Consider the following 26670-nt stretch of genomic DNA (forward strand, 5'->3'; position numbering starts at 1 on the left):
CCACGGCTCTCTCTCAGGCTCCCTCCCCTCCAGCTCTCAGGGTCTCTCCCCTCCACGGCTCTCTCTCAGGCTCCCTCCCCTCCACAGCTCTCTCTCAGGGTCTTTGTCCAACTCTTCATCCCCTCGTGGGTCTGCGTCCCTCCCCTCTGCGGTGCCCCTGTGTCCTCCTGCCTGGTGGGGATGGGGTTGGCGTTCCAGCACAGCCAGCCCTCAAGTTTCCCAGAACAGTCTCCCTACCTTCCCCCAACACTCACATTGTACCTCTCTGGCTGTTTTTTCCTGTTTGGGTCCCTCCAAGGCCCAACTGTGCCCAGCCCTCTGCAGCTGGGGACACTGAGTGGTTTGGGGGTATATGTTGGGGAGGATAGAATTTCTTGTGGGGGTGTGGCCTTGCTTCCTCCCTTAGCATGGCTTGGGGCTTAGGGCTGGGGACTTGCCCTCCATGGAGGTCAGTGGGAGTTGCAGCTTGAAGGTGGCAGGGCCTACCCATCTTACAGAGGCGAAGACGAGGCCCCTCTGCCTCTGCTGCAGGCATGGAGTCTGCACCCACCCTTCCACCCTCAGAGCCTGGCCATGGGGTCCTGGGTCCCCACAACACTGTGCACTAGACCTGGTTAACCCAGGACACCCTCCACATTGACACAGCCCTGGCTACACCTGCTTCAGTGCATCTGGAGCCCTCACTGGCAGGTGCCTGACACCTCGGCCTTGTTTTCTAACGGAGGGGCGCTTCTTAAGTGTGTTTGTGGTCTCCCTCGCTCCACACCCTCCAGGGGGCCACATGCGCACTCATCCTGCATTGCCTGGCCCCCCGAGGTTCCAGGGTCTCTAAACAGCTTCCTGAAGATGATGACGGGGTGAGGGTGAGGTCACATCTACAACCAGAGCCAGCGCTTCCCTGCCTCCACCCCTTTTCGTGGAATCCCGCTGCTTAGCTCTACCTGTGGGTGTCATCGGCCCCGCCCCATTTCCCCATGCTTTAAGGTGGATGAGTCTCCACAGACCTCCTAGGGGGATAGACAGCTGGTGTGACCTGCACACCCAGTGAGGGCTCCGGAGCCGCGGTGCGTGAAGCTGGGACCCGGGTTCGAATCCTGCCCCTCTGGTGTGGTGCGGCCTTTTCCCACAGACTTTTGGCCTCAGTGTTCCCCGCCTGGGAAGTGGGAACTGGCCCAGGCTCCTGGCTCCAGAGCCGCACCCAGAGGCGATCAGCCCGGCGCCGGAATGGGGTCGTATGGCTGCAACTACGGGCCACGGATCCTGACCCTCCCTGCCCACATCCTCATCCTGCTGTTGCTCCTCGCCTTCTCCCCCCGGGGGACGCGGATACTGCAGCCAGGTGAGAAACCTCGGTGGCAGCAGGGACGGGGCAGGAGGGAGACCGTAAAGGGCGCGCGCCCCCTCCCGGCCGCGGAACGGGCCAGGTGATCTGTAAGTGCTCCCCGCTGGTCTTGGAGTGCTTGGGTGACCACCTCCATCACGCCCCATCTCAATTCGGTTTGAACCCGGTTTTCTCCCACGCTACCTCTCCAGGCGAGGCCGGCACCAGGTCCCCCAGCACCGCGGGCACGTCTGTTACCTGGGCGTATGCCGGACCCACCGCCTGGCGATCATATAATGGTTTCGCTCTGCCTTCACCAAGGAGCCCTCAGGGAAGGCCAGCCGCGAGCCCCAGGACCCCTACAGCTATGGGCGCCGCCGGTGGCGCGAGGCGGAAGCCCGGCTCGGTTCCCAGGACTCCGGCCTGCAGCGAGGGGGCCAGCGCAGTGCCCAGCTCGCTGGGTGACCTCGGGCACGGCTCGTCCCCTCCTCGGCTTCAGTTTGCCTATCCGTATATCGGACCTTCTACCGCACGTTTCTTCTCCCCTAACTCCAGCCCCTGAAACCGTCTTCCCCAGTCCCTCCCCGGGCTGACTAGATTGGACCCAGGAGCACAAGGGACCAGGCTTGGACGAAGAACACACTGACGCCCAAAGCCGAATAAACGAGAGTTCCGTGTTTCAGTCTCTGCTTCTCTGTACCTATTTCGACCTCTCAGTCGGGGCTGGGTCTCTAATACACCCTTCTCCATTATCCATGCTGCTTCTCCCTCACGGAAGTCCCACTGTCTACCTTGAATCCAACCCGCTGTAGCGCCTCCTTCCTGCCAACTCAATCCATGCACCTTCCGTGGGTGGTTTTGGTGGGCCCTCCTTACCGCCAAACATCCCTCCTCCCTCCCTGGCGTGAAAGGGCTGAGATTTGCTCCGGCACCCTACGCGCCTGACTACAATGCACCTAGGGGTGGGCTGTGGCCTCCCAGCTGAGCCTTGTTCCTCGAAGAGACAGGAGACTAAGAGACAATGCGCCGAGTGACGAGCCCAGAAACCCGAGTTCCGAACAGCTGCACAGAATGCGAGCCGCCAAATGGTGGAGAATCTGGCCGGGTAAAAGGAGACAGAGGACTGGGGATCGAACGGATGGAGGGGATTGGACGCCGTGGCTCTAAGGGGGCGGGGATAGAACGCGGGGATTGGAAGCTGGCGGGGATAAAACCCGGACCTGAATACCCGGCTAGGGACACTAGAGACAGGAATCGGGGTTTCTGGGTGACGGTGATCTGGGAGTGGGCAGGACTCCAAAGGCCCGTCGACCCGGTGGTGGACTCCTTGCACTGGGATTGGACGTACGCAAGCGGGAGATTTGGGGCCGGCGCTCAAAATCCGGGGGCGGGGGTGGACTCGGGTTTGGACCCCAGGATCCGATCAGCGGACCCCTGATTCAACGTGGTAAGTATTGGATCCCAGGGGCTCGGGCTCCTGCGGGGGCTGGAGTCCTGTGTCTAGGGTTGGGCGTGCAAGCCTCTGCATCACTTGTCCTCCATGCTCGCCTCCGCTCACAGTCTCAGCATCCCAGGCTGCGAGGCATGCGCAGTGGGTGCTTCCTTCCCCATCCTCTCCAGCCCGGGCAGGGGGAGGAGACGCTGGGCCACCTCAGAGCGGATGAATTTATAGACACCACCCCCCTTGCCTCGGCATGAGAAGCGGAAATGGGGTGGACAGCGTCAATATCTAATAGGTGTTTGTTTCATGTGGGTCTAAAACTAATGTTTTTCTCAAGACCCCGCAACTCAGCCTGGACCAGTTTCCCTCCTCCACCCACCCCCGAATCTTCAGAGTCCTGTATTGGGGGGAGGGCACTGCCCCCGCACCATGTTCTTGGCAGAGCAGGTAAAGGGGTTGACGCGAGCTATCCCTCTGGCCTCTCTATGCGTTCCCAGAGGCCCCGAATTGACGTCCTTCCTTCAAAACCTCCGGGTCTATAAACCAGGACCCTCAAGACCCCTCAGGTGCTTAGAGAAGGATGAGCTAGTCCTGGGTCGGCGCAAAGAGGCAGCTGGAGGCTGTCTGAGGGAGGAGGGGCTGGGGCCTGGGCTTCTGGGTCTGAGGGAGGAGGGGCTGGGGGCCTGGACTCCTGGATCTGAGGGAGGAGGGACTGGAGCCTGGACTACTGGGTATCTGGGTATGAAGGAGGAGGGGCTGGGAGCCTGGACTCCTGAGTCTGATGGAGGAGGGGCTGGGGGCCTGAAGAGTGACTCTGCCCGACTCCCAGGGCTCCAGCGTGACATGGCTGAAGCGCACCAGGCCGTGGGCTTCCGACCCTCGCTGACCTCGGACGGGGCTGAAGTGGAACTCAGTGCCCCTGTGCTGCAGGAGATCTACCTCTCTGGCCTGCGCTCCTGGAAAAGGCATCTCTCACGTTTCTGGGTGAGGCGTGCTGCTGGTTGGTTTCCTTCCGGGGATCCAGGTTTCTGCTTCCTGGATGTCTGAGGCTCACTTCCGGCATTTCAGTTGGTCCGTTTCTGGGAGTCTATCACCACTTTTCCCGGGAATTTCGATGTCTGCTCCCGGGACCCCTTTAGTTATTTCTCCGTGGCTCACTTCCGGGATCCACAGCCTCACCTGCTGTGAACTTCTGTTCACTTCTTTCACACAAGAGGGGAACTGGGCCCCCAAAAACTACCCACTTTCAGTTTCTAGAACTCCATATCCTTACCTTATGGTGAAATTCTCATTTCTCCCTTTCATCGCGAGCTTCTTTTGTTGTTGTTGTTGTTGTTTTTGAGACAGAGTCTCGTTCTGTCACCCAGGCTGGAGTGCAGTGGCACAATCTTGGCTCACTGCAACCTCTGCCTCCTGGGTTCAAGCAGTTCCCTGCCTCAGCCTCACGAGTAGCTGGGATTACAGGCACCCACCACCACGCCTTGCTAATTTTTGTATTTTTAGTAGAGATGGGGTTTCACCATGTTGGCCAGGCAGGTCTTGAAGTCGCGACCTTGTGATCCACCCACCTTGGCCTCCCAAAGTGTTGGCCAGGCTGGTCTTGAACTCCTGACCTCAGGTGATCCACCTGCCTCGGCCTCCAAAGTGCTGGGATGACAGGCGTGAGCCACTGTGCCCAGCCTGTTTTTTTCTGAAACAAAGTCTCGCTGTGTCACCCAGGCTGGAGTGCGGTGGCACAATCTCTCCCAGCTCACTGCAACCTCTGCCTCTTGGGTTCGAGTGATTCTCCTGCCTCGGCACCCCCAGGTAGATGGGATTGCAGGTGCCCATCACCATGCCCAGCTCATTTTTGTACTTTTAGTAGAGAAGGGGTTTCACCTTGTTGGCCAGGCTTGTCTTGAACTCTTGACCTCAGGTGATCCGCCCACCTCAGCCTCCCAAAGTGCTGGGATCATCTCCAGCTTTTTTTTTTTTTTTTGAGACAGAGTCTTGCTCTGTCTCCCAGGCTGGAGTGCAGTGGCACGATCTCGGCTCACTGAAGCCTCCACCTCCTGGGTTCAAGCGATTTTCCTGCCTCAGCCTCCTGAGTAGCTGGGACGACAGGTGTGCACCATGATGCTGGCTAATTTTTGTGTTTTTAGTAGAGACAGGGTTTCACCATGTTGGCCAGGCTGGTCTTGAACTCCTGACCTCAGTGATCTGCCTCCCAAAGTGCTGGGATTATAGGCATGAGCCACTGCGCCTGGCCCAAACTCCTGCCCTTCGTCCCTTTCTACAATGCCCATGCCCAATGTATAACCAGCACCCATGTCTGTCCCAGAGTTCCTGGTTCTAGAACTCTTGCACTGTCTCCATACAGGGCCTCCCCCTTGTCACATCCTCTGTGTGTGAATTGGGGTCTTGAACACCTGTGGGGTCAGGACTGAGTCTGAATCCTGACTCCATGGCTTAGTAGCTGTGTCATCTTGGGCAAGCACCTCTCTTGGAGTTGCAGTTTCCCTTCGTGGAAAACATTGATGTTGACAGCACCTCGCTCACAGTATAGCCTTGAAGACTAAATTAATTCTTTTTTTTTATTTTGAGACAGAGTCTCACTCTGTCGCCCAGGCTGGAGTGCAGTGGCGCGATCTCCACTCACTGCAAGCTCCGCCCCCCGGGTTCACGCCATTCTCCTGCCTCAGCCTCCCGTGTAGCTGGGATTACAGGTGCCACCACGCCCGGCTAACTTTTTCTATTTTTAGTAGAGATGGGGTTTCACAGTGTTAGCCAGGATGGTCTTGATCTCCTGACCTTGTGATCCACCTGTCTCGGCCTCCCAAAGTGCTGGGATTACAGGCGTGAGCCACCGTGCCCGGCCTAAATTAATTCTTTTATGTCCTGGCCCATGGCGAGGTCTGAGTGTTAGCTTCTCATATTGTTCTTCATTCACCATATATTTATGGGGCATCCGGTAAGGGCCTGGCTCTCTTTAGCATGGAGAACACAGCAGAGATCAACAGATGGAATCACTCCTGGCTCCGGGGGCTCACAGCTTTAATCCCAGCACTTTGGGAGGCTGAGGCAGGAGGATCGCTTGAACCCAGGAGCTGGAGACCAGCCTGGGCAACCTAGGGAGATGCCATCTCTATTGAAAAAATAAAGACAGGCAGGGCATAGTGGCTCACGCCTGTAATCCCAACACTTTGGGAGGCTGAGGCAGACAGATCATGAGGTCAGGAGGGCGAGACCATCCTGGCTAACACGGTGAAACCCCGCCTCTACTAAAAATACAAAAAATTAGCTGGGCATCGTGGCAGGTGCCTGTAGTCCCAGCTACTTGGGAGGCTGAGGCAGGAGAATGGCGTGAACCCAGGAGGCAGAGCTTGCAGTGAGCCGAGATCGCGCCACTGCACTCCAGCCTGGGTGATAGAGCGAGACTCCGTCTCAAAAAAAAAAACAACAAACAGGCCGGGCGCGGTGGCTCAAGCCTGTAATCCCAGCACTTTGGGAGGCCGAGACGGGCGGATCACGAGGTCAGGAGATCGAGACCATCCTGGCTAACACAGTGAAACCCCGTCTCTACTAAAAATACAAAAAAAACTAGCCGGGCGAGGTGGCGGGCGCCTGTAGTCCCAGCTACTCGGGAGGCTGAGGCGGGAGAATGGCGCAAACCCGGGAGGCGGAGCTTGCAGTGAGCTGAGATCCGGCCACTGCACTCCAGTCCGGGCGACAGAGCAAGACTCCGCCTCAAAAAAAAAAAAAAAAAAAAAAAAAAAAAAAAAAAAAAAAAAAAAAAAAAACAAACAAACGTGGCCATCCTTTTCCTTTGTTTAAATACATACATACACAGATACATATATTTATAGACCTACAAATATATACATGCACACACATACTTGTGTGTGGTAAAATTGCATGGAGAAAAATGCTTTTTTTTTTTTTTTTTGAGACAGATTTTGTTCTTGTTGCCCAGGCTGGAGTGCAATGGCATAATCTTGGCTCACTGCAATTTCCACCTCCCGGGTTCAAGTGATTCTCCTGCCTCAGCCTCCCATGTAGCTGAGATTACAGGCACCCACCACCACGCCCCGCTAATTTTTGCTATTTTTAGTAGCGACAGGGTTTCACCATGTTGGCGAGGCTGGTCTCGAACTCCTGATGTCAGGTGATCCACCCGCCTTGGCCTCTCAGAGTGCTGGGATTATAGGCATGAGCCACTGCTGATCTCTGCTCACTGCAATCTCTGCCTCCCGGGTTCAAGCAATTGTCCTGCCTCAGCCTCCCAAGTAGGTAGGACTACAAGTGTGTGCCACCACGTAAAGCTAATTTTGTATTTTTAGTAGAGACGATGTTTCACCATGTTGTCCAGGATGGCCTCTACTCTATCTCTTGACCTCGTGATCTGCCCGCCTCAGCCTCCCAAAGCACTGGGATTACAGGCATGAGCCATCGCACCTGGCCTTTTTTTTTTTTTTTGAAACGGAGTCTCGCTTTGTCGCCCAGGCTGGAGTGCAATGGCAGGATCTTGGCTCACTGCAATCTCCACCTCCCGGATTCAAGCGATTTTTCTGCCTCGGCCTCTTGAGTAGCTGGGATTATAGGTGCCCACCACTGTGCCTGGCAATTTTTGTATTTGTAGTAGAGATTGGGTTTTGCCACGTTGGCCAGGCTGGTCTCAAACACCTGACCTCAGATGATCCACCCGCCTCGGCCTCCCAAAGTACTGGGATTACAGGCATGGGATACTGCGCCTGGCCAAACCCCAGTGTTGTCATTTGTAAAATGAGGTCATGTTAGTACTTAATTAACACAGTTTGGGGAGAATTTAAATTGTTAATCCTTGTAAATGGCACCTGGAATGTAGTAAGTGCTCATTAAATGTTAGTTCTCTCTCTCAGGCTTCCAAAGGAGTTTAGTTGGTAACCCAGTGCTGTTGTTCATTCCTCACTGATTCCATGATCTGGTACTTCTAGAAGGCCTTACTGAGCTCCAGACCCTGCTCTGAACAGTGATCATTTTGCTTTTTTTTTATTTTTGGAGACAGACTCTCGCTCATTTGCCCACGCTGGAGTGCAGTGGTGCGATCTCGGCTCACTGCAAACCCTCCTGGGTTCACGCCATTCTACTGCCTCAGCCTCCTGAGTAGCTGGGACTACAGGCGCCCACCACTACGCCCGGCTAATTTTTTTTTGTATTTTTAGTAGAGACGGGGTTTCACCGTGTTAGCCAGGATGGTCTCGATCTCCTGACCTCATGATCTGCCTGTCTCAGCCTCCCGAAATGCTGGGATTACAGGCGTGAGCCACCGCGCCCGACTTTTTTTTTTTTTTTTTTTTGAGACAGGGTCTTACTTACTTTGTTACCCAGGCTGGAGTGTCACCATCGCAGCTCACTTCATCCCTGAATTCCTGGGCTCAAGGGATCCTCCTGCTTCAGCCTTCCAAGTAGCTGGGACTAAGGTGTGTGCCGCCGTGCCTGGCTATTTTTTTTTTTTTTTTTTTTTTTTTTGAGACAGAGGCTTGTCCTGTCATCCAGGCTGGAGTGCAGTAATGTAATCTTGGATCACTGCAACCTCTGCCTCCCAGGCTCAAGCGATTCTCATGCCTCAGTCTCCTAAGTAGCTGGGATTACAGGCACCCGCCACCATGCCCAGCTAATTTTTGTATTTTTATTAGAGACGGATTTCACCATGTTGTCCCGGCCAGTCTTGAACTCCTGGCCTCAAGTGATCCACTCACTTCAGGCTCCCAAAGTGTTAGGATTACAGGCGTGAGCCACTGCTGGTCTTGAACTATTGTGCTCAAGGGATTCTCCTCCTTGACCTCCCAAAGTGCTGAGTTTACAGGAGTGAGCCACCACACCTGGCCTGTACTGCCTTTGACAGCCTCCCCTTTGAAGTCTTGCCTCAGAATATCCTTCTCCAGGGAACCCTCCCTGATGCCCTCGAACTGTAACTTGCCAACACAGGGCTCCTCCTGTTTCTTGCCCTATGGCAATTAATACTTACTTCCTTCTGGACTGACCTTCCTAAGGGCAAGACCTGGATCTCTCTGTTCCCTACTAGATCTTGAGCATCCAGCTCAGGGCTCAACACACACTGGGTGCTCAATAATGTTTGAGGATGGCACAGAACAGAGGAGAGGGCAGATGATTGAATGGATGCCCTTTCCTCCCCACAGAATGACTTTCTCACCGGTGTGTTTCCTGCCAGCCCCCTCAGTTGGCTTTTCCTCTTCAGTGCCATCCAGCTTGCCTGGTTCCTCCAGCTGGATCCTTCCTTAGGACTGATGGAGAAGATCAAAGAGTTGCTGCCCGACTGGTGAGGTTCCCCCACTCCAGCCCAGTAACCCCCAATCACTCTCCCTCCACCCAGTAAGTTCTTCTGTCATTGTGGTGTACCTGCTAAAGAAAAGTTACCTCTGAGACTTACTTTGGGTCAGATTAATAAAGGTATAGCATGAAGAAAAAGGAGGTGAGGCCGGGCGCAGTGGCTAACCCCTGTAATCCTGGCACATTGGGCATTGGGAGGCCGTAGTGGGTGTATCACTTGAGGTCAGGAGTTCAAGACCAGCCTGGCCAACATGGTGAAACCCCATCTCTACTAAAAATATAAAAAGTAGCTGGGCATGGTGGCAGCCACCTGAAATCCCAGCTACTAGGGAGGCTGAGGCAGGAGAATCACTTGAACCCGGGAAGTGGAGGTTTTGGTGAGCTGAGATCGGGCCATTGTAGTCCAGCTTGGGCGACAAGAGCGAAACTCCATCTCAAAAAAAAAAATAGTGCGAGCTTTGCTGGGCACAGTGGCTCATGCCTGTAATCCCTTAGGGAGGCCAAAGCAGGAGGATTACTTGAGCCCAGGAGTTTGAGACCAACCTAAGCAACATGGTGAAACCCCGTCTCTACTAAAAATACAAAAAATTAGCCAAGTGTGGTGTCACTCACCTGTGGTCCCAGCTACCCAGCAGGCTGAGGTGGGAGGATCACCTGAGCCCAGGAGGTCAAGGCTGCAGTGAGCTGAGATCATGCCACTGCATTGCAGCCTGGGCAACGGAGTGACACTGTCTCAAGAAAAAAAGAAAAAAAAAATGGTCGAACGTTGTGGTTCACACCTGTAATCCCAGCACTTTGGGAGGCTAAGGTGGGCAGATCACCTGAGGTCAGGAGTTCGAGACCAGCCTGGACAACATGGTGAAACCCCGTCTCTACTAAAAATACAAAAATTAGCCAGGTGTGGTGGTGTATGCCTGTAGTCCCAGCTACTTGGGAGGCTGAGGCAGGATAATCACTTGAACCTGGGAGGCAGAGGTTGCGGTGAGTCAAAATTGTGCCACTGTGCCTTCAGCCTGGGTGACACAGCAAGACTCTATCTCAAAAAAAAAAAAAAAAAAAGTAAGAGCTTTGCCCATGTCTAGTCATGTAGTCTTAGTCAAGAGACCTCACCATTCTTGATTTTCAAGGCCTTCATCTGTAAAATGAGGGTATGAATAATTGCTTCGTAGAGTGCTTAGAAGAATTAATCAAAATCCTGCCTGTTGTCCGGGTATGGTGACTCACACTTGTAATCCCAGCACTTTGGGAGGCTGACGTGGGTGGATCACTTGAGGTTGGAGTTCGAGACCAGTCTGGCCAATACAGTGAAACCCTGTCTCTACTAAAAATACAAAAATGAGCCAAGCGTGGTGGCGGACGCCTGTAATCCCAGCTACTCGGGAGGCTGAGGCAGGAGAATTGCTTGAACCCGGGAGGCAGAGGTTGCAGTGAGCTGAGATCATGCCACTGCACTCCAGCCTGGGCAACAGAGTGAGACTCTTTCTCAATTAAAAAAAAAAAATCATGCCTGTCACATAGTCAGTAGAGTGCCAGGAGTTCCTCTTGGGAGTGGTTGCATTATTTTTATTGTGTTATTGTCATCTTCAGGAAGGGTTTGAAAACCGGGTGCAGGTGAAATGTCAGGTCTAGTTCTTTGATGAGTCCTCCTGGGGAAGAAGGTCCACATTTTGTGCAGATGGCTTCAAAGAACAGACCCAGGACCAGATGTAGACATTTCCAAGAGGGATGCCGGGCACAGTGGCTCACACTTGTAATCCCAGCACTTCGGAAGGCTGAGGCAGGAGGCTTGAGCTCAGGAGTTTGAGACCAGCCTGGGCAACATAGTGAGACTCCCATCTCTATACCCCCCCCCAAAAAAAATTCCCAGAACGCTAGATTTACCCAGTCTATAGAGGGAAAGTCATTTGACCCAAGTCCTCCAGGTGACATTTGCAAACTTTGCAAACAAATGTGCTGATTTAATGTAGCTTTAGACCAGCTTTTCCTAAATTTAAGCTGGCATTGGTATCACCTGGATGGGTTGTTAAAACGCTGATTATAGCCAGGCGCGGTGGCTGACATCTGTAATCCCAGCACTTTGGGAGGCCGAGGTGGACGGATCACCTAAGGTCAGGAGTTCGAGACCAGCCTGGCCAACGTGGTGAAACCCTGTCTCTACTAAAAATGCAAAAAATTAGCCGGGCCTGGTGGCGGGCACCTGTAATCCCAGCTACTTGGGAGGCTGAGGTAGGAGAATTGCTTGAACCCAGGAGACAGAGGTTGCAGTGAGCCAAGATCGTGCCACCGCACTCCAGCCTGGGCGACAGAGCGAGACTCCGTCTCAAAAAAAAAAAAAGAAATAATGGCTGTCATTTATTAAGCACCTACCAATTTCCATGGAAAGTGACTTTGGAAGCTTGGTGCTGCCACAGTGGGAGCGGGCTGGAGGGGGTGACAGAGCTCACACCTACTAAAATGACAAAAATGGGTTTCTCTGTCTAACAGCCAAAAGATCAGTGCAGGGGCTGGAGGGGGCTGGAAGGGAGGGAGATTCTGAGGCCAGGAGACCTAGGCCCAGCCTCTGTTTCTCTCCCTGCAGGGGCGGACAGCACCACGGGCTCCGGGGGGTCCTGGCAGCTGCCCTGTTTGCCTCCTGTTTGTGGGGAGCCCTGATCTTCACACTGCACGTGGCCCTGAGGCTGCTTCTGTCCTACCACGGCTGGCTTCTTGAGCCCCACGGAGCCATGTCCTCCCCCACCAAGACCTGGCTGGTATGGGAGGGGCACACCCCTATTCCAGCTCTCCTGGGACCCACTTCTCTGTCCCCCTCTCTCTGGGTCTCTATCCCCCCCCTCTGGGTCTCTATCCCCCCCTCTCTGGGTCTCTATCCCCCCCCTCTGGGTCTCTATTCCCCCCCCCCCCCCCCCCCCCGGTCTCTGTCCTTTTCTCTCTCGGGGTCTCTGATGCTCTTAAGTCTCTGTGTCCTTGTCTTTGTGTTTCTGTCCCACTGTCGACCCCTGCCCCCCTCAACTCCCTGGTCCCGGTGAGGGGTTAATGACCCGGTAACTCCTCCTCCCCAGGCCCTGGTCCGCATCTTCTCCGGCCGCCACCCGATGCTGTTCAGTTACCAGCGCTCCCTGCCGCGCCAGCCCGTGCCCTCTGTGCAGGACACCGTGCGCAAGGTGGGCCTGGGAGCGTGCAGATGGGCCGGGGTGGCCGGGGCGGGCCGCGGGCATGACCTGCCGTCTTCTCCCCTTTAGTACCTGGAGTCGGTCCGGCCCGTCCTCTCCGACGAGGACTTTGACTGGACCGCGGTCCTGGCGCAGGAATTCCTGAGGCTGCAGGCGTCACTGCTGCAGTGGTACCTGAGGCTCAAGTCCTGGTGGGCGTCCAATTATGTGAGTCCCGCCACTGCCACCAAGGCCCCACCTGAAAGGCTAAGTTTGTGAGCTCGCCCTGCTACACTTACGAGTTCTACACGCCCCGCCCCACGACACGCCCACAACCCACACATCCCCTGCCGCGATTGGAGCCTGGCCCCGGGCCTGCATCCTGGGCCCCGGCCCCCAAGGGCCAATACACTGAGCCCCGCTCACATGCATCTGTAGCCTAACCTCAACATTTAAATATACATATAAGCATATATATGTATTTATATATATATGCTCATAACATATATATGCTCTCTCTCTATGTTTAATGTTGAGGTTAAGGGTATAGATGCTCCAATATTCTGAGCTCCACCCTTGATCTTCCAAAGATTGAACCAGAATTCCAGGACTTAGGCCTGGCGCACTGTCTCACGCCTGTAATGCCAGCACTTTGGGAGGCTGAGGCAGGCAGATCACATGAGGTCAAGAGCGGTGGCTCAAGCCTGTAATCCCAGCACTTTGAGAGGCCGAGACGGGCGGATCACGAGGTCAGGAGATCGAGACCATCCTGGCTAACACAGGTGAAACCCCGTCTCTACTAAAAAATACAAAAAAAAAAAAAAAAAAAACAACTAGCTGGGCGACGTGGCGGGCGCCTGTAGTCCCAGCTACTCGGGAGGCTGAGGCAGGAGAATGGCGTAAACCCAGGAGGCGGAGCTTGCAGTGAGCTGAGATCTGGCCACTGCACTCCAGCCTGGGCGGCAGAGCGAGACTCCGTCTCAAAAAAAAAAAAAAAAGAGTTCGAGACCAACCTGGCCAACATGGTGAAACCCCGTCTCTACTAAAAATACAAAAATTAGCCGGGCATGGTGGCACATGCGCCTATAATCCCAGCTACTCGGGAGGCTGAGGCGGGAGGATTGCTTGAACCCAGGGGAGGTTGCACTGAACTGAGATTGTGCCACTGCACTCCAGCCTGGGCCACAGAGCGAGACTATGTCTCAAACAAACAAACAAACAAACAAAAACAAAAACCAAACTAAAAAAAAAAAAAACCAAAAAAACCCCAAAGGAGTTGAATGGTGAGGAGTGGTGGGAGAGGCCTGAAATCCAGGCTGAGGATCCTGGACTCTTTCCTGGGGGTACTAGGGAGCCATGGGAGGGTTTGGAGCAAGGAAGGGGGTGGGTCAGCTCTGGTGTGGGGGAAAGACTGGAGGGTGGGAGGCTGCAGAGGAAGCTACCGTGAGATCTACCATTGTAGGTCATTGAGACACGGGGCTCGGATGAGAAAACTTGTGCTTAGAGTGAGAGGGGAAGGGAAGAGGGTCTGCGACAGAGCCCCAAGGGGCACCGATATGGGAGGCTCAGTTGGTCAAACCCAATGAAGGGGACGAAATGTCGAGAAGTAGAAGGGAACGGCGGGCCTTGCTTTTCTGGTTAAATTTTTGTTTTTCTTCACACTTTTGGACAAGATTCTACTTACACACACACGCACGTTTTTTTCTTCCCTTCCTTCCCTCCCTCCCACCTTTCCTATCTTCTTTCCTTATTTCCTTCCTTCCTTCCTTCTCTCTCTCCTTCCTTCCTTTCTTTTTTTCTGTCTCCTTCCTTCCTTCCCTTCAGGCTGGAGTGCACTGGCGCGATCTCGGCTCACTGCAAGCTCCACCTGCCAGGTTCATGCCATTCTCCTGCCTCAGCCTCCCATAGCTGGCTATTTTTTTTTTTTTTTTTTGTATTTAGTAGAGTCAGGGTTTCACCGTGTTAGCCAGGATGGTCTCGGTCTCCTGACCTTGTGATCCGCCTGCCTCAGCCTCCCAAAGTGCTGGGATTACAGGCGTGAGCCACCGCGCCTGGCCTCTTTCTTTCTTTCTCTTGCTTTCTCTCTTTCTTTCTCTTTCTTTCTCTCTCTCTCCTTCCTCCCTCCGGGATTACAGGCATGAGCCACTGCGCCCGGCCTCTTTCTTTCTTTTTCTTTCTCTATCTTTCTTTCTCTCTCTCTCCTTCCTCCCGCCCTCCCTCCTTTCTCTCTCTCTTTTCCTTCCTTCCCTCCCTCCCTCTCTCTCTCTCTCTGTCTTTCTTTCTTTTTCTTTCTTTCTCTTTCTTTTCTTTCTTTCCTTTTTCTTTCTTGAAAGGGGTCTCACTCTGTCACCCAGACTGGAGTACAGTGGCGTGATCACAGCTCACTGCAGCCTTGACCTCCCAGGCTCAAGCCATCCTCCCACCTCAGCTTCCCTAGTAACTGGGATCCGGGAAGGCACGTGCACCCCAGCCCTGCTAATTTTTAAACTTTTTCGTAGACATGAGGTCTTGCCATGTTGCCCAGGCTGGTCTCAAACTCCTAGGCTCAAGCTATCCTCCCACCTCAGCCTCCCAAAATGCTGGGATAACAGGCATGAACCACTGCTCCTGGCCTGTATATTGTACCTCCAAGCCAACTGCCAGTGATACACACACCATTATTTTATGTACAACAACAAAAACAAACCCTACAAGACCAGCTAAACTGTGACGCAGTGCTTTCTTTTGTGTTTTCCTTTTTTTTTTCCGGGTTTACGCCATTCTCCTGCCTCAGCCTCCCGAGTAGCTGGGACTACAGGCGCCGCCACCTCGCCCGGCTAGTTTTTTGTATTTTTTAGTAGAGACGGGGTTTCACCGTGTTAGCCAGGATGGTCTCGATCTCCTGACCTCGTGATCCGCCCGTCTCGGCCTCCCAAAGTGCTGGGATTACAGGCTTGAGCCACCGCGCCCGGGCTCTTTTGTGTTTTTCATTGTTTGATTTTATTATGGTATTGGCAAGGCCAACATTTTCATGTATTTACACATATATATATTATTTCACATATTTATTGTTTTATAAATGTTACATTTATGTTCCGTTTTCCTTTTCTTTTCTTTTTTTTTGGGGGGGGGACAGGGTTTCACTCTTGTGGCCCAGGCTGGAATGCAATGGTACAATCTCGGCTCACTGCAACCAATGCCTCCAGGATTCAAGCGATTCTCCTGCCTCAGGCTCCCGAGTAGCTGGGATTACAGGCGTGCGCCACCACGCCTGGCTGATTTTTGTATTTTTAGTAGAGATGGGGTTTCATCATGTTGGCCAGGCTGGTCTTGAACTCCTGACCTCAGGTATCCACCCGCTTTAGCCTCCCAAAGTGCTGGGATTACAGGCAGGCGCCACCGCGCCCAGCTGTACCTTGTTCTTTCCAACAGCTATGTAATATTGCACTGTCGGAGTGTAACAGGGTTTAGCTAACTGATCCTCCATGGATGGATTTCTAGGCGATTGCTATTTACTGACTACGATGGCTGGCTTCTTTGGCTGTATCCTCCTTGCCTGACACAGGAACATCTGGGGCCTTCCCTGTCCTACTGTCCCTCCCGCAGCAAGGCCCTGGCCCCTCACGGTGTGTCTCCCCACCCCACTCCCAGGTCAGTGACTGGTGGGAGGAATTTGTGTACCTGCGCTCCCGAAATCCGCTGATGGTGAACAGCAACTATTACATGATGGTGAGAAGGGGAGGGGTGAGGTTCATAGGCCCCAGGTCTAGGGTGGGGGTACCTGGGTGGAATGTGACATTCATGCTCAGTGACCTGGATCTGGACGCACCATCTGGGATTCATCGTTCTGCCCTGTTTTGAGGTCAGGACCTGTATTTGGGTCGGTGGCTCCATCAGGGGCAAACCTGACCCGGGTGTTTTGCCGTCCCCTCTCCTGGTCCCCAGGACTTCCTGTATGTCACACCCACGCCTCTGCAGGCAGCTCGCGCTGGGAATGCCGTCCACGCCCTCCTCCTGTACCGCCACCGCCTGAACCGCCAAGAGATAACCCCGGTAAGAGGGCCCCAGTGGGCTGGGGATGGAGGTGTGGTCCTGTGGCCTTTGGGCCACATGGGTCCTGGAAGGCAGCTCACAGCCCACGGCTTCCTGCAGACTTTGCTAATGGGAATGCGTCCCTTATGCTCTGCCCAGTATGAGAAGATCTTCAACACCACGCGGATTCCAGGGGTCCAAAAAGGTGAGACCCTCTCCTGTCCCCACTGATGGAGGCAGAACAATTTAGTGGCTAAGAGCATGTTTTCTGGAGTCCGCCTGCCTGAGCTGGGACCCATTGCATCTTTGCTGTGTGACCTTCTGCACGTTATTACCCTCTCTGAGCCTCAGCTTCCACTAAAGTGGGATAATAATTGTACCTAGGAGCTGGGCGCGGTGACTTATGCCTGTAATCTCAGTTCTTTGTGGGGCCGAGGTGGACGATTGCTTAGGCCAGGAGTTCAAGACCAGCCTAGGGCAACGTAGTGAGATCTGGTCTATATGAAAAATTCAAAAATTAGCCAGGCATGGTGCTATGCGCCTGTGGTCCCAGCTACTCAGGAGCCTGAAGTGGGAGGATTGCCTGAGTCCAGGAGGTTGAGGCTGTAGTGAGCTGAGATCTCACCACTGCACTCCAGCCTGGGCGACAGCGAGATCCTGTCTCCAAAACACAGAAGTCCTAGGGTGCTGATGATTACTAGGGTGCTTTGAACAACTGATGACACCTAAGCAGTATATAATAAGTGGTCGCTATTTTTATGTGTCTGGCCTGTCCCCACGCTTCTGCCAACGCCACCCCCAGACTACATCCGCCACCTCCATGACAGCCAGCATGTGGCTGTCTTCCACCGGGGCCGATTCTTCCGCGTGGGGACCCACTCCCGAAACAGCCTGCTTTCCCCGAGGGCCCTGGAGCAGCAGTTTCAGCGAATCCTGGATGATCCCTCACCGGCCTGCCCCCACGAGGAACATCTGGCTGCTCTGACCGCTGCTCCCAGGTAATGGTCGGGGGTCAGGGGTCAGGGGCTCTCAGAGGCCGCCAGTGTCCTGAGGCCGTGGAAGGGCAGGGTGGGACCAGGTGGCGGCTGGGCAGGATGGACTCAGGCATATCCCGGGCCCTCCAGGGGCACATGGGCCCAGGTGCGAACGTCCCTGAAGACCCAGGCAGCAGAGGCCCTGGAGGCAGTGGAAGGGGCCGCTTTCTTTGTGTCACTGGATGCTGAGCCTGCGGGGCTCACCAGGGAGGACCCAGCAGCGTCGTTGGATGCCTATGCCCATGCCCTGCTGGCTGGTCGGGGCCATGACCGGTGAGTCAGTCTTGGGATGGGGCCCCCAGACGTGGCACCCCAGAATCCAGACCTAGGACCCCCAACAGTAGACAGCTAGACCCTGGAGCCCACACCTGCAGAGTCTGTAGACCAGCGGCTGCCTAGAGCTGAGGACCCCAGACCCAATGCTTTGGGACCTGGAGACCTGGGACCAAGACCTATAACCTAGTCCCAGTGACCCCAAATCCGAGACTCCAAACCCCTGAGCTGGACCCTCAGACCCAGAGACCCCAGATCTGAGGACCACCAAACCCAGGACCCCTAGGCCCTGACCCCAGACTTGGCAACCTCAGCCTCAGAACTTGAACCATTCAATCCTCAGGCCTTAATGCAGGCACCCCAAACCCATGGCCCCAGACCCAGACTTCCAGACCTAGAGATTCTCGGGCCTGGCAGGCATCACTGAATTCCTAGGCCCCAGGGGGGTCCCGCTGACTTCCCAGCACCCCCAAAAGCCTTGAACCTTCCTCAGTGAGTTCTCTAAAAATCTCCAAACTCTAGACTGGGCGTGGTGGCTCATGTCTGTAATCCCAGCACTTTGGGAGGACGAGAGGGGCAGATCACTTGAGGTCAGGGGTTCAAGACCAGCCTGGCCAGTACGGTGAAACCTCATCTCTACTAAAAATGCAAAAATTAGCTGGGCATGGTGGTGCGTGCTTGTGATCCCAGCTATTTGGGAGGCTGAGGTGGGAAAATCGCTTGAACCCTCAGCTACTTGGGAGGTAGAGGTTGCAGTGAGCCGAGATCGCGCCACTGCACTCCAGCTGGGGCGACAAGAGTGAAACTCCATCAAACAAACAAACAAAATCCCGAAACTCTAAATCGCAGACATATCTTAGATACCTCCAGGGCCACTACTGAGGACCCCCAGTGGTCCTAGAAATCCCCACACCAGCACCCCAATGGATTCCCACATCTTCCCATCTAGAAAACCCCCTCAAGCCCCACAGAAAGCACTCCGAGGTCCCTCTGCCCCTCGCTCTTGGTGACCCCTCTGAACTCTCCCCGACAGCTGGTTTGACAAATCCTTCACCCTAATCGTCTTCTCTAACGGGAAGCTGGGCCTCAGCGTGGAGCACTCCTGGGCCGACTGCCCCATCTCAGGACACATGTGGGAGGTAGGGCGGCCAGCCCTCCCTTGTTCTGGGGACCCCCGCCCCATCTCCAAAGACCATCCTCTCCAGGGCCTTAGGGTCAGAAGAATAACTGAGGCTTGGCCAGGCACGGTGGCTCACGCCTGTAATCCCAGCAATTTGGGAGGCCGAGGCAGACAGATCATGAGGTCAGGAGTTCGAGACCAGCCTGGCCAACATAGTGAAACCCCGTCACTACTGGTAGCCAGGCATGGTGGTGTGTGCCTGTAGTCCCAGCTACTCGGGATGCTGAGGCATGAGAATCGCATGAACCTGGGAGGTGGAAGTTGCAGTGAGCTGAGATTGTGCCACTGCACTCCAGCCTGAGCAACAAAGCAAGACTACATCTCAAAAAAAAAAAAAAAAAAAGAAAAGAAAAGAAAGAAAAACTGAGGCTCAGGGAGAGGCAGAGGCTGGCCCAATGTCACCCAGCAAAGAAAGGGTCTGGGGTGAGGACCTTCCTTTGATGAATTGGTAACTGGGGCTCAAAGAAGGAAGTGATTTTCCCACAGTCCCACAGCGAGGAGTTACAGAGCAAGAAGATGACTCTGGGCTGATTGATGATTACAGGCTCATGCCTGTAATCCCAGCACTTTGGGAGGTCAAGGCAGAAGGATCACTTAAGCCTAGGAGTTTGAGACCAGCCTGGGCAACATAATGAGACCCTGTCTACAAAAAACATTAAAAAAAAAAAAAAAAAAACTAGCCAGGCATGGTGGTACATGCCTGTGGTCCCAGCTACTCCAGAGGATAGCTTGAGCCCAGGAGTTTGAGGCTGTGGTGAGTTATAATTTCACCACTGCACACCAGCCCAGATGACAGAGCAAGACCCTGTCAAAAAGAAAAGAAAAGAAATACAGGGACAGTAAATGCTGGTTGAGTATTGGTATTAGTCCTGTTCTTGAGGAACATGAACCTGAGACCCCATCTGTGAACATCAGAGGTTTCTGTTTCTCAGAGACTTCCCCCTACCCCAAAAAGAGCCATATGAAAAGAGGTCCTGGTTAGATGGCCTCAGTCCACAGGGAGGAAGGGACTCTGACAGCCTCTGTTTATCCACAGTTCACTCTGGCTACAGAATGCTTTCAGCTGGGCTACTCAACAGACGGCCACTGCAAGGGGCACCCGGACCCCACACTACCCCAGCCCCAGCGGCTGCAATGGGACCTTCCAGACCAGGTGAGGCTGGGTTTCTGGGCCTCTCCTCCAAGTCTCAGGATTCCTAGCCTTGACTCCAAACTCATCCCCACCCCCAATCTCAACCTGAAAATCAACCCCATTTCGACCCCCAACCGGAAACTCACACTTCCCCCATCTCCAAATCAGGCCAAATGCATCTACAACCTCAAACCCCAACACGAACCTCATCCCCAGCCCCAACTCCAACCCTCCTCCCATTGCCAATCCCATCTTCAACCCCAGCCCCATCTCTACTCGCTTCAGACTCAAAACTCACCACTGTCCAACCCCAGCACCAACCCCTACTCCATGCCCAATCCCATCCCAACACCACCACCACACCTGAATTCACTCCCGTGTTCATCCTAACTCCACCCCATACCCAACCCCAACCCCATCCTGTACTCAGTCACGACCCCACCTCCAATCACAACCCATACCCAACTCCAATTCACTTTCCATATCCAACCCCTTCCCCGTTCCATTCCCAAACCACTCTCAGTCCCTCCTCCATTCCCAACCCCAGCTTCAACTGTGGCCCAACCCCAATCCTGTTCCAGTCTGCACTGCCATGCCTATCCCTATCTTTTTTGTTTTTTTTTGAGACGGAGTCCGGCTCTGTCACCCAGGCTGGAGTGCAATGGCGCGATCTCGGCTCACTGCAAGCTCCACCTCCTGGGTTCAAGTGATTCTCTTGCCTCAGCCTCCCAAGGAGCTGGGATTACAGGTGCCTGCCACCACGCCCGGCTAATTTTTTGTATTTTTAATAGACATGAGGTTTCGCCATGTTGGTCAGGCTGGTCTCAAACTCCTGACCTCAGGTGATCCACCTGCCTCATCCTCCCAAAGTGCTGGGATTACAGGCGTGCGCCACCATGCCCAGCCCCATCCCCATCTTTAGTCTCATCCTTCAATTATCTTCTGTTCTTTGTCCCCATTTCCGTATTCTGCCGCAACCCTAACTCCACGTCCACCTTCGCTTCCAGCCTCATTCCTGGCTTTCACCCTACCCCTATCTGTAACCCCAACTACTCCTCTTCCCTCCTCCTCTGGCAGATCCACTCCTCCATCTCTCTAGCCCTGAGGGGAGCCAAGATCTTGTCTGAAAATGTCGACTGCCATGTCTTTCCATTCTCCCTATTTGGCAAGAGCTTCATCCGACGCTGCCACCTCTCTTCAGACAGCTTCATCCAGATCGCCTTGCAACTGGCCCACTTCCGGGTCAGCTGGGTTCCCCACCACAGCCCCCTCAGGGTCTCAGTCCACCTGAGCCCCCAAGACCTGCCCCTCCACAGTTCCCTGTGGTCGTAGCCATTGTGGGTCGGCCATCTTGAATTCTCTCTCCCAACCATTCTTGGGCTGGCTGGAGGAGGCTGGAGGTCTGGACAGAGATGGGTCAAGTCTGTAAGATTTCCTGAGCCCTGCTGACAGACTCCTCTTTTCCTCCTTGTCCCCCAGGACAGGGGTCAATTCTGCCTGACTTATGAGTCGGCCATGACTCGCTTATTCCTGGAAGGCCGGACGGAGACGGTGCGGTCTTGCACGAGGGAGGCCTGCAACTTTGTGAGGGCCATGGAGGACACAGAGAAGACGGTGGGTGCAGGCCTCGCTTGAGGCTTCAGTCATTTCCGGGTACTCACTCGTCCACTTGCAAACATCGATGGGACCTACTGAAGCCAGCCTCCATGAGGGGCACGAGGGATAAGGGATGAATCAGACCTGGCCTCTGACTTCAAAGAGCTCACCGATGGGGGAGCCAGCCCAGCATAGTGTGATATCTGCTTTCATGGTGGTCTCATAGGGCACTGGAGAAGCACCCAAGAAGGAACCCCATTTCTTTTTTTTTTTTTTTTTTTGAGATGGAGTCTTGCTGTGTCACCCAGGCTGGAGTGCAGTGGCACAGTCTCGGCTCACTGCAACCTCTGCCTCTCTGGTTCAAGCGATTCTCGTGCCTCAGCCTCCCAAGTAGCTGGAATTACAGGTGCCCGCCACCATGCCAAGCTAATTTTTTTTGTGTGTGTGTATTTTTAATAGAGACGGGGTTTCACCATGTTGGCCAGGCTGGTCTCGAACTCCTGACCTCGGGTGATCTCTCTGCCTCAGCTTCCCAAAGTGCTGGGATTACAAGCGTGAGCCGATGCGCCTGGCCGGAACTCCATTTTTACAATGTAACTCTGCCCATTTAACCTCTATGTGACCTTATGACCTTCCTTTGCACCATTCCCTGCACCCCCTCTGCCCAGATCCCACCCGCCCCTCACCTCTGCTCCCTTGCCCCACACCTACCGCCGCACCTACAAGGTACTGTGGTTCCATGGGAGGAGTTTGGGCTCTGGGGCCAGATACACCTAGAAACCCACCTGGCTGTCCCTGGCTATGTGAACCTGGGCACATGATTTCCCCTCTTTAAGCCTCAGTTCCCCATCTGTAAAATGGGGTTGATATTCCCACCTTGCAGGGATGCGGCAAGCTCGGTTGAGGCCAGGTGCGCCGCAGGCCCAGCACTAAGTCGACTTCCTGTCTTTCCATGACCTGTGACCTCCCTGGGGACCCCAGGACCCACAGTGCCTCACCCTGTTTCGCGTGGCAGTGGACAAGCACCAGGCTCTGCTGAAGGCAGCCATGAGCGGGCAGGGAGTCGACCGCCACCTCTTTGCGCTTTACGTCGTGTCCCGATTCCTCCACCTGCAGTCGCCCTTCCTGACCCAGGTTGGGGCACAGGGAAAGGGTTAGAGAGGGAAATGGGAGACCATGGAAGAAGGGAGCGGCTTCAGGAAAGGAGGGTGATGTTGAAAAAGGACTCATCAAGGCCGGGCGCGGTGGCTCACGCCTGTAATCCCAGCACTTTGGGAAGCCGAGGTAGGCGGATCACTTGAGGTCAAGAGTTCGAGGCCAGCCTGGCCAACATGGTGAAATCTCGTCTCTACCAAAAATACAAAAATTAGCTGGGCATGGTGACAGACGCCTATAATCCCAGTTACTTGGGAGGGCTGAGGCAGGAGAATCCTTTGAACCCGGGAGGCGGAGGTCGGGAGGCAGAGGTTGCAGTGAGCTGAGATCGCATCACTGAACTCCAGCCTGGGCGACAGAGCGAGACTCTGTCTCGAAGAAAAAAAAGGGTGGCCAGGCGCGGTGGCTCAAGCCTGTAATCCCAGCACTTTGGGAGGCCGAGACGGGCGGATCATGAGGTCAGGAGATCGAGACCATCCTGGCTAACACGGTGAAACCCCGTCTATACTAAAATATACAAAAATCTAGCCGGGCGAGGTGGTGGCGCCTGTAGTCCCAGCTACTCGGGAGGCTGAGGCAGGAGAATGGCGTAAACCCGGGAGGCGGAGCTTGCAGTGAGCTGAGATCCGGCCACTGCACTCCAGCCCGGGCGACAGAGCAAGACTCCGTCTCAAAAAAAAATGATGTTGAGAAAGGACATCAGCAGAGAAGTCAGTTAGAGCGCTGGAGGCGGAGGAAGAAAGGCAGAAGGCGGAGAGTCAACCTGGGCAGACAAAAGAGGAGAGGGTCGGTGGGGTGGGGCTAGGAGGAAAGGGCGTGGTCAGAGGAGGGGCGTGGTCCGAGGGAAAAGAGGAGAGGGACGTGGTTGGTGAGAAGATGAGGGGCGTGGCCAGATAAGCCATGGCCAGGAGAAGGGCGTGGTCATGGAGAAGGAGGCCCGGGATTTAGGGATGAGAAAGAGCCAGGGATGCAGGGAGTGAAGTGGAGCCAAGGGCCGGAACTGCAGATCTCTGTCCTGCACATGTGATGGGCTCCTGTCCTCAGGTCCACTCGGAGCAGTGGCAGCTGTCCACCAGCCAGATCCCTGTTCAGCAAATGCATCTGTTTGACGTCCACAATTACCCGGACTATGTTTCCTCAGGCGGTGGATTCGGGCCTGTGAGTGGAGCTGACGCGCGCTGGCCCCTAGAGGAAAGAGGGGGCTGGGGGCCTGCACTCCTGCGTAGTGGGGGTGGAGGAGACCGGAGCTATTTTCTTCCCTTCACTCTTTCTGACTCCAGGCTGATGACCATGGTTATGGTGTCTCTTATATCTTCATGGGGGATGACATGATCACCTTCCACATCTCCAGCAAAAAATCAAGCACAAAAACGGTGAGACAAACGTGTGTACCCACCAACTCCCTCTTTCCTCAGGAACCAGGAGCTTAGGCCCCTAGCCCCTCCTCCCTCAGACCCAGGAGTCCAGGCCCACAGCCCCTCCTCCCTCAGACCCAGGAGTCCAGGTCCCCAGCACTTCCTCCCTCAGACCCAGGAGTCCAGGCCCCAACCCCTCCTCCCTCAGACCCAGGAGTCCAGGTTCCCCCAGCCCCTCCTCCCTCAGACCCAGGAGTCCAGGTTCCCCCAGCCCCTCCTCCCTCAGACCCAGGAGTCCAGGTTCCCCCAGCCCCTCCTCCCTCAGACCCAGGAGTCCAGGTTCCCCCAGCCCCTCCTCCCTCAGACCCAGGAGTCCAGGTTCCCCCAGCCCCTCCTCCCTCAGACCCAGGAGTCCAGGTTCCCCCAGCCCCTCCTCCCTCAGACCCAGGAGTCCAGGTTCCCCCAGCCCCTCCTCCCTCAGACCCAGGAGTCCAGGTTCCCCCAGCCCCTCCTCCCTCAGACCCAGGAGTCCAGGTTCCCCGCCCCTCCTCCCTCAGACCCAGGAGTCCAGGCCCCCGGCCCCTCCTCCCTCAGACCCAGGAGTCCAGGTTCCCCAGCCCCTCCTCCCTCAGACCCAGGAGTCCAGGCCCCCGGCCTCTCCTCCCTCAGACCCAGGAGTCCAGGTTCCCCAGCCCCTCCTCCCTCAGACCCAGGAGTCCAGGTTCCCCAGCCCCTCCTCCCTCAGACCCAGGAGTCCAGGCCCCCGGCCCCTCCTCCCTCAGACCCAGGAGTCCAGGTTCCCCAGCCCCTCCTCCCTCAGACCCAGGAGTCCAGGCCCCCGGCCCCTCCTCCCTCAGACCCAGGAGTCCAGGTTCCCCGGCCCCTCCTCCCTCAGACCCAGGAGTCCAGGTTCCCCGGCCCCTCCTCCCTCAGACCCAGGAGTCCAGGTTCCCCGGCCCCTCCTCCCTCAGACCCAGGAGTCCAGGTTCCCCGGCCCCTCCTCCCTCAGACCCAGGAGTCCAGGTTCCCCGGCCCCTCCTCCCTCAGACCCAGGAGTCCAGGCCCCCGGCCCCTCCTCCCTCAGACCCAGGAGTCCAGGTTCCCCAGCCCCTCCTCCCTCAGACCCAGGAGTCCAGGTTCCCCAGCCCCTCCTCCCTCAGACCCAGGAGTCCAGGCCCCCGGCCCCTCCTCCCTCAGACCCAGGAGTCCAGGTTCCCCAGCCCCTCCTCCCTCAGACCCAGGAGTCCAGGCCCCCGGCCCCTCCTCCCTCAGACCCAGGAGTCCATGTTCCCCGGCACCTCCTCCCTCAGACCCAGGAGTCCATGTTCCCCGGCACCTCCTCCCTCAGACCCAGGAGTCCAGACCCCCGGCCCCTCCTCCCTCAGACCCAGGAGTCCAGGTTCCCTAGCCCCTCCTCCCTCAGACCCAGGAGTCCAGACCCCCAGCCCCTCCTCCCTCAGACCCAGGAGTCCAGGTTCCCCAGCCCCTCCTCCCTCAGACCCAGGAGTCCAGGTTCCCCAGCCCCTCCTCCCTCAGACCCAGGAGTCCAGGCCCCCGGCCCCTCCTCCCTCAGACCCAGGAGTCCAGGTTCCCCAGCCCCTCCTCCCTCAGACCCAGGAGTCCAGACCCCCGGCCCCTCCTCCCTCAGACCCAGGAGTCCAGGCCCCCGGCCCCTCCTCCCTCAGACCCAGGAGTCCAGGCCCCCAGCCCTCTTGTTTCTCAGCCTCCAGGATCCCGTCCCCCAGCTTCCCCTGGCTCTGACACCGTTCTCCTTCCAGGATTCCCACAGGCTGGGGCAGCACATTGAGGACGCACTGTTGGATGTGGCCTCCCTGTTCCAGGCAGGACAGCATTTTAAGCGCCGGTTCAGAGGGTCAGGGAAGGAGGACTCCAGGCACAGGTGTGGATTTCTCTCCCGCCAGACTGGGGCCTCCAAGACATCAATGACATCCACCGACTTCTGACTCCTTCCAGCAGGCAGCTGGCCTCTCCGGGGAATGAGGGTGAAGATGGCCACAGCTGGCTGACACAGGACAGGGGCAGCCTGTTTGGCCACCTGATATCCAGGCTAATAAAGATGTGTGAGCTGGGTGTGTGGTGTCTGCTATGCTCTTGGGCAGGGAGGGGTGGAAGAGGTGAGGACCAGGGTGGGGGAGGACAGATCTTCTGACCGCGTGATCCGCCCACCTTGGCCTCCCAAAGTGCTAGGATTACAGGTGTGAGCCACCGTGCCCAGCCCACAGGTTATTTTATAGGCAGCATGGGGGTGTTATATGGGGACTGACAGAGTTGTAACACTCTATACTTTATTTTTTTATTTTTGTTTATTTATTTATTTATTTTTACTTTATTTTATTTATTTATTTTTGACATGGAGTCTCACTCTGTCGCCCAGGCTGGAGTGCAGTGGCGTGATCTCGGCTCACTGCAAGCTCCGCTTCCTTGGTTCATGCCATTCTCCTGCCTCGGCCTCCCAAGTGGCTGGGACTACAGGCGCCTGCCACCATGCCTGGCTAATTTTTTTTTTTTTTTTTTTTTTTTTTGTATTTTTAGTAGAGATGGGGTTTCACTGTGTTAGCCAAGATGGTCTCAATCTCCTGACCTCATGATCTGCCCACCTCGGCCTCCTAAAGTGCTGGGATTACAGGCATGAGCCACTGCGCCCGGCCTATTTATTTATTTATTTATTTATTTATTTATTTATTTTGAGACGA

The 26670-nt window shown here is 55.3% G+C and overlaps 2 protein-coding genes across 12 annotated transcripts; both read left to right on the plus strand.

Moving 5' to 3' along the window:
- The first annotated feature begins 41 nt into the window (after window positions 1-41).
- ADM5 (adrenomedullin 5 (putative)) lies at window positions 42-2006 on the plus strand. Of its 2 annotated transcripts, none has more exons than XM_010369499.2 (2): window positions 42-1339; window positions 1534-2006. In XM_010369499.2, the coding sequence occupies exons 1-2, from the start codon at window positions 1225-1227 to the stop codon at window positions 1881-1883; spliced, it is 465 nt and encodes a 154-aa protein (XP_010367801.2). In that variant the 5' UTR covers window positions 42-1224; the 3' UTR covers window positions 1884-2006. The 2 variants fall into 2 exon arrangements, with proteins under 2 accessions (XP_010367801.2, XP_030798752.1); XM_030942892.1 differs by having other exon boundaries at window positions 1643-2000.
- Window positions 2007-2537: 531 nt separating this feature from the next.
- On the plus strand, window positions 2538-26047 carry CPT1C (carnitine palmitoyltransferase 1C). 10 transcript variants are annotated; one of them, XM_010369504.2, is made up of 20 exons: window positions 2538-2768; window positions 3260-3328; window positions 3592-3746; window positions 8921-9060; window positions 11650-11821; window positions 12131-12232; window positions 12311-12448; window positions 15851-15928; window positions 16145-16252; window positions 16352-16436; window positions 17034-17229; window positions 17356-17538; window positions 18572-18677; window positions 19755-19871; window positions 20928-21092; window positions 21330-21464; window positions 22428-22580; window positions 23646-23759; window positions 23882-23974; window positions 25735-26047. In XM_010369504.2, the coding sequence occupies exons 3-20, from the start codon at window positions 3606-3608 to the stop codon at window positions 25918-25920; spliced, it is 2412 nt and encodes an 803-aa protein (XP_010367806.1). In that variant the 5' UTR covers window positions 2538-2768; window positions 3260-3328; window positions 3592-3605; the 3' UTR covers window positions 25921-26047. The 10 variants fall into 10 exon arrangements, with proteins under 10 accessions (XP_010367806.1, XP_010367807.1, XP_030798758.1 ...); XM_010369505.2 differs by lacking the exon at window positions 3260-3328; XM_030942898.1 differs by lacking the exon at window positions 3260-3328 and adding an exon at window positions 3100-3209 and having other exon boundaries at window positions 2541-2768; window positions 16145-16436.
- The last annotated feature ends 623 nt before the right edge of the window (window positions 26048-26670 follow it).

This window comes from Rhinopithecus roxellana, chromosome 12 (assembly GCF_007565055.1).
Source record: "Rhinopithecus roxellana isolate Shanxi Qingling chromosome 12, ASM756505v1, whole genome shotgun sequence".
Lineage (NCBI taxonomy): Eukaryota > Metazoa > Chordata > Mammalia > Primates > Cercopithecidae > Rhinopithecus > Rhinopithecus roxellana.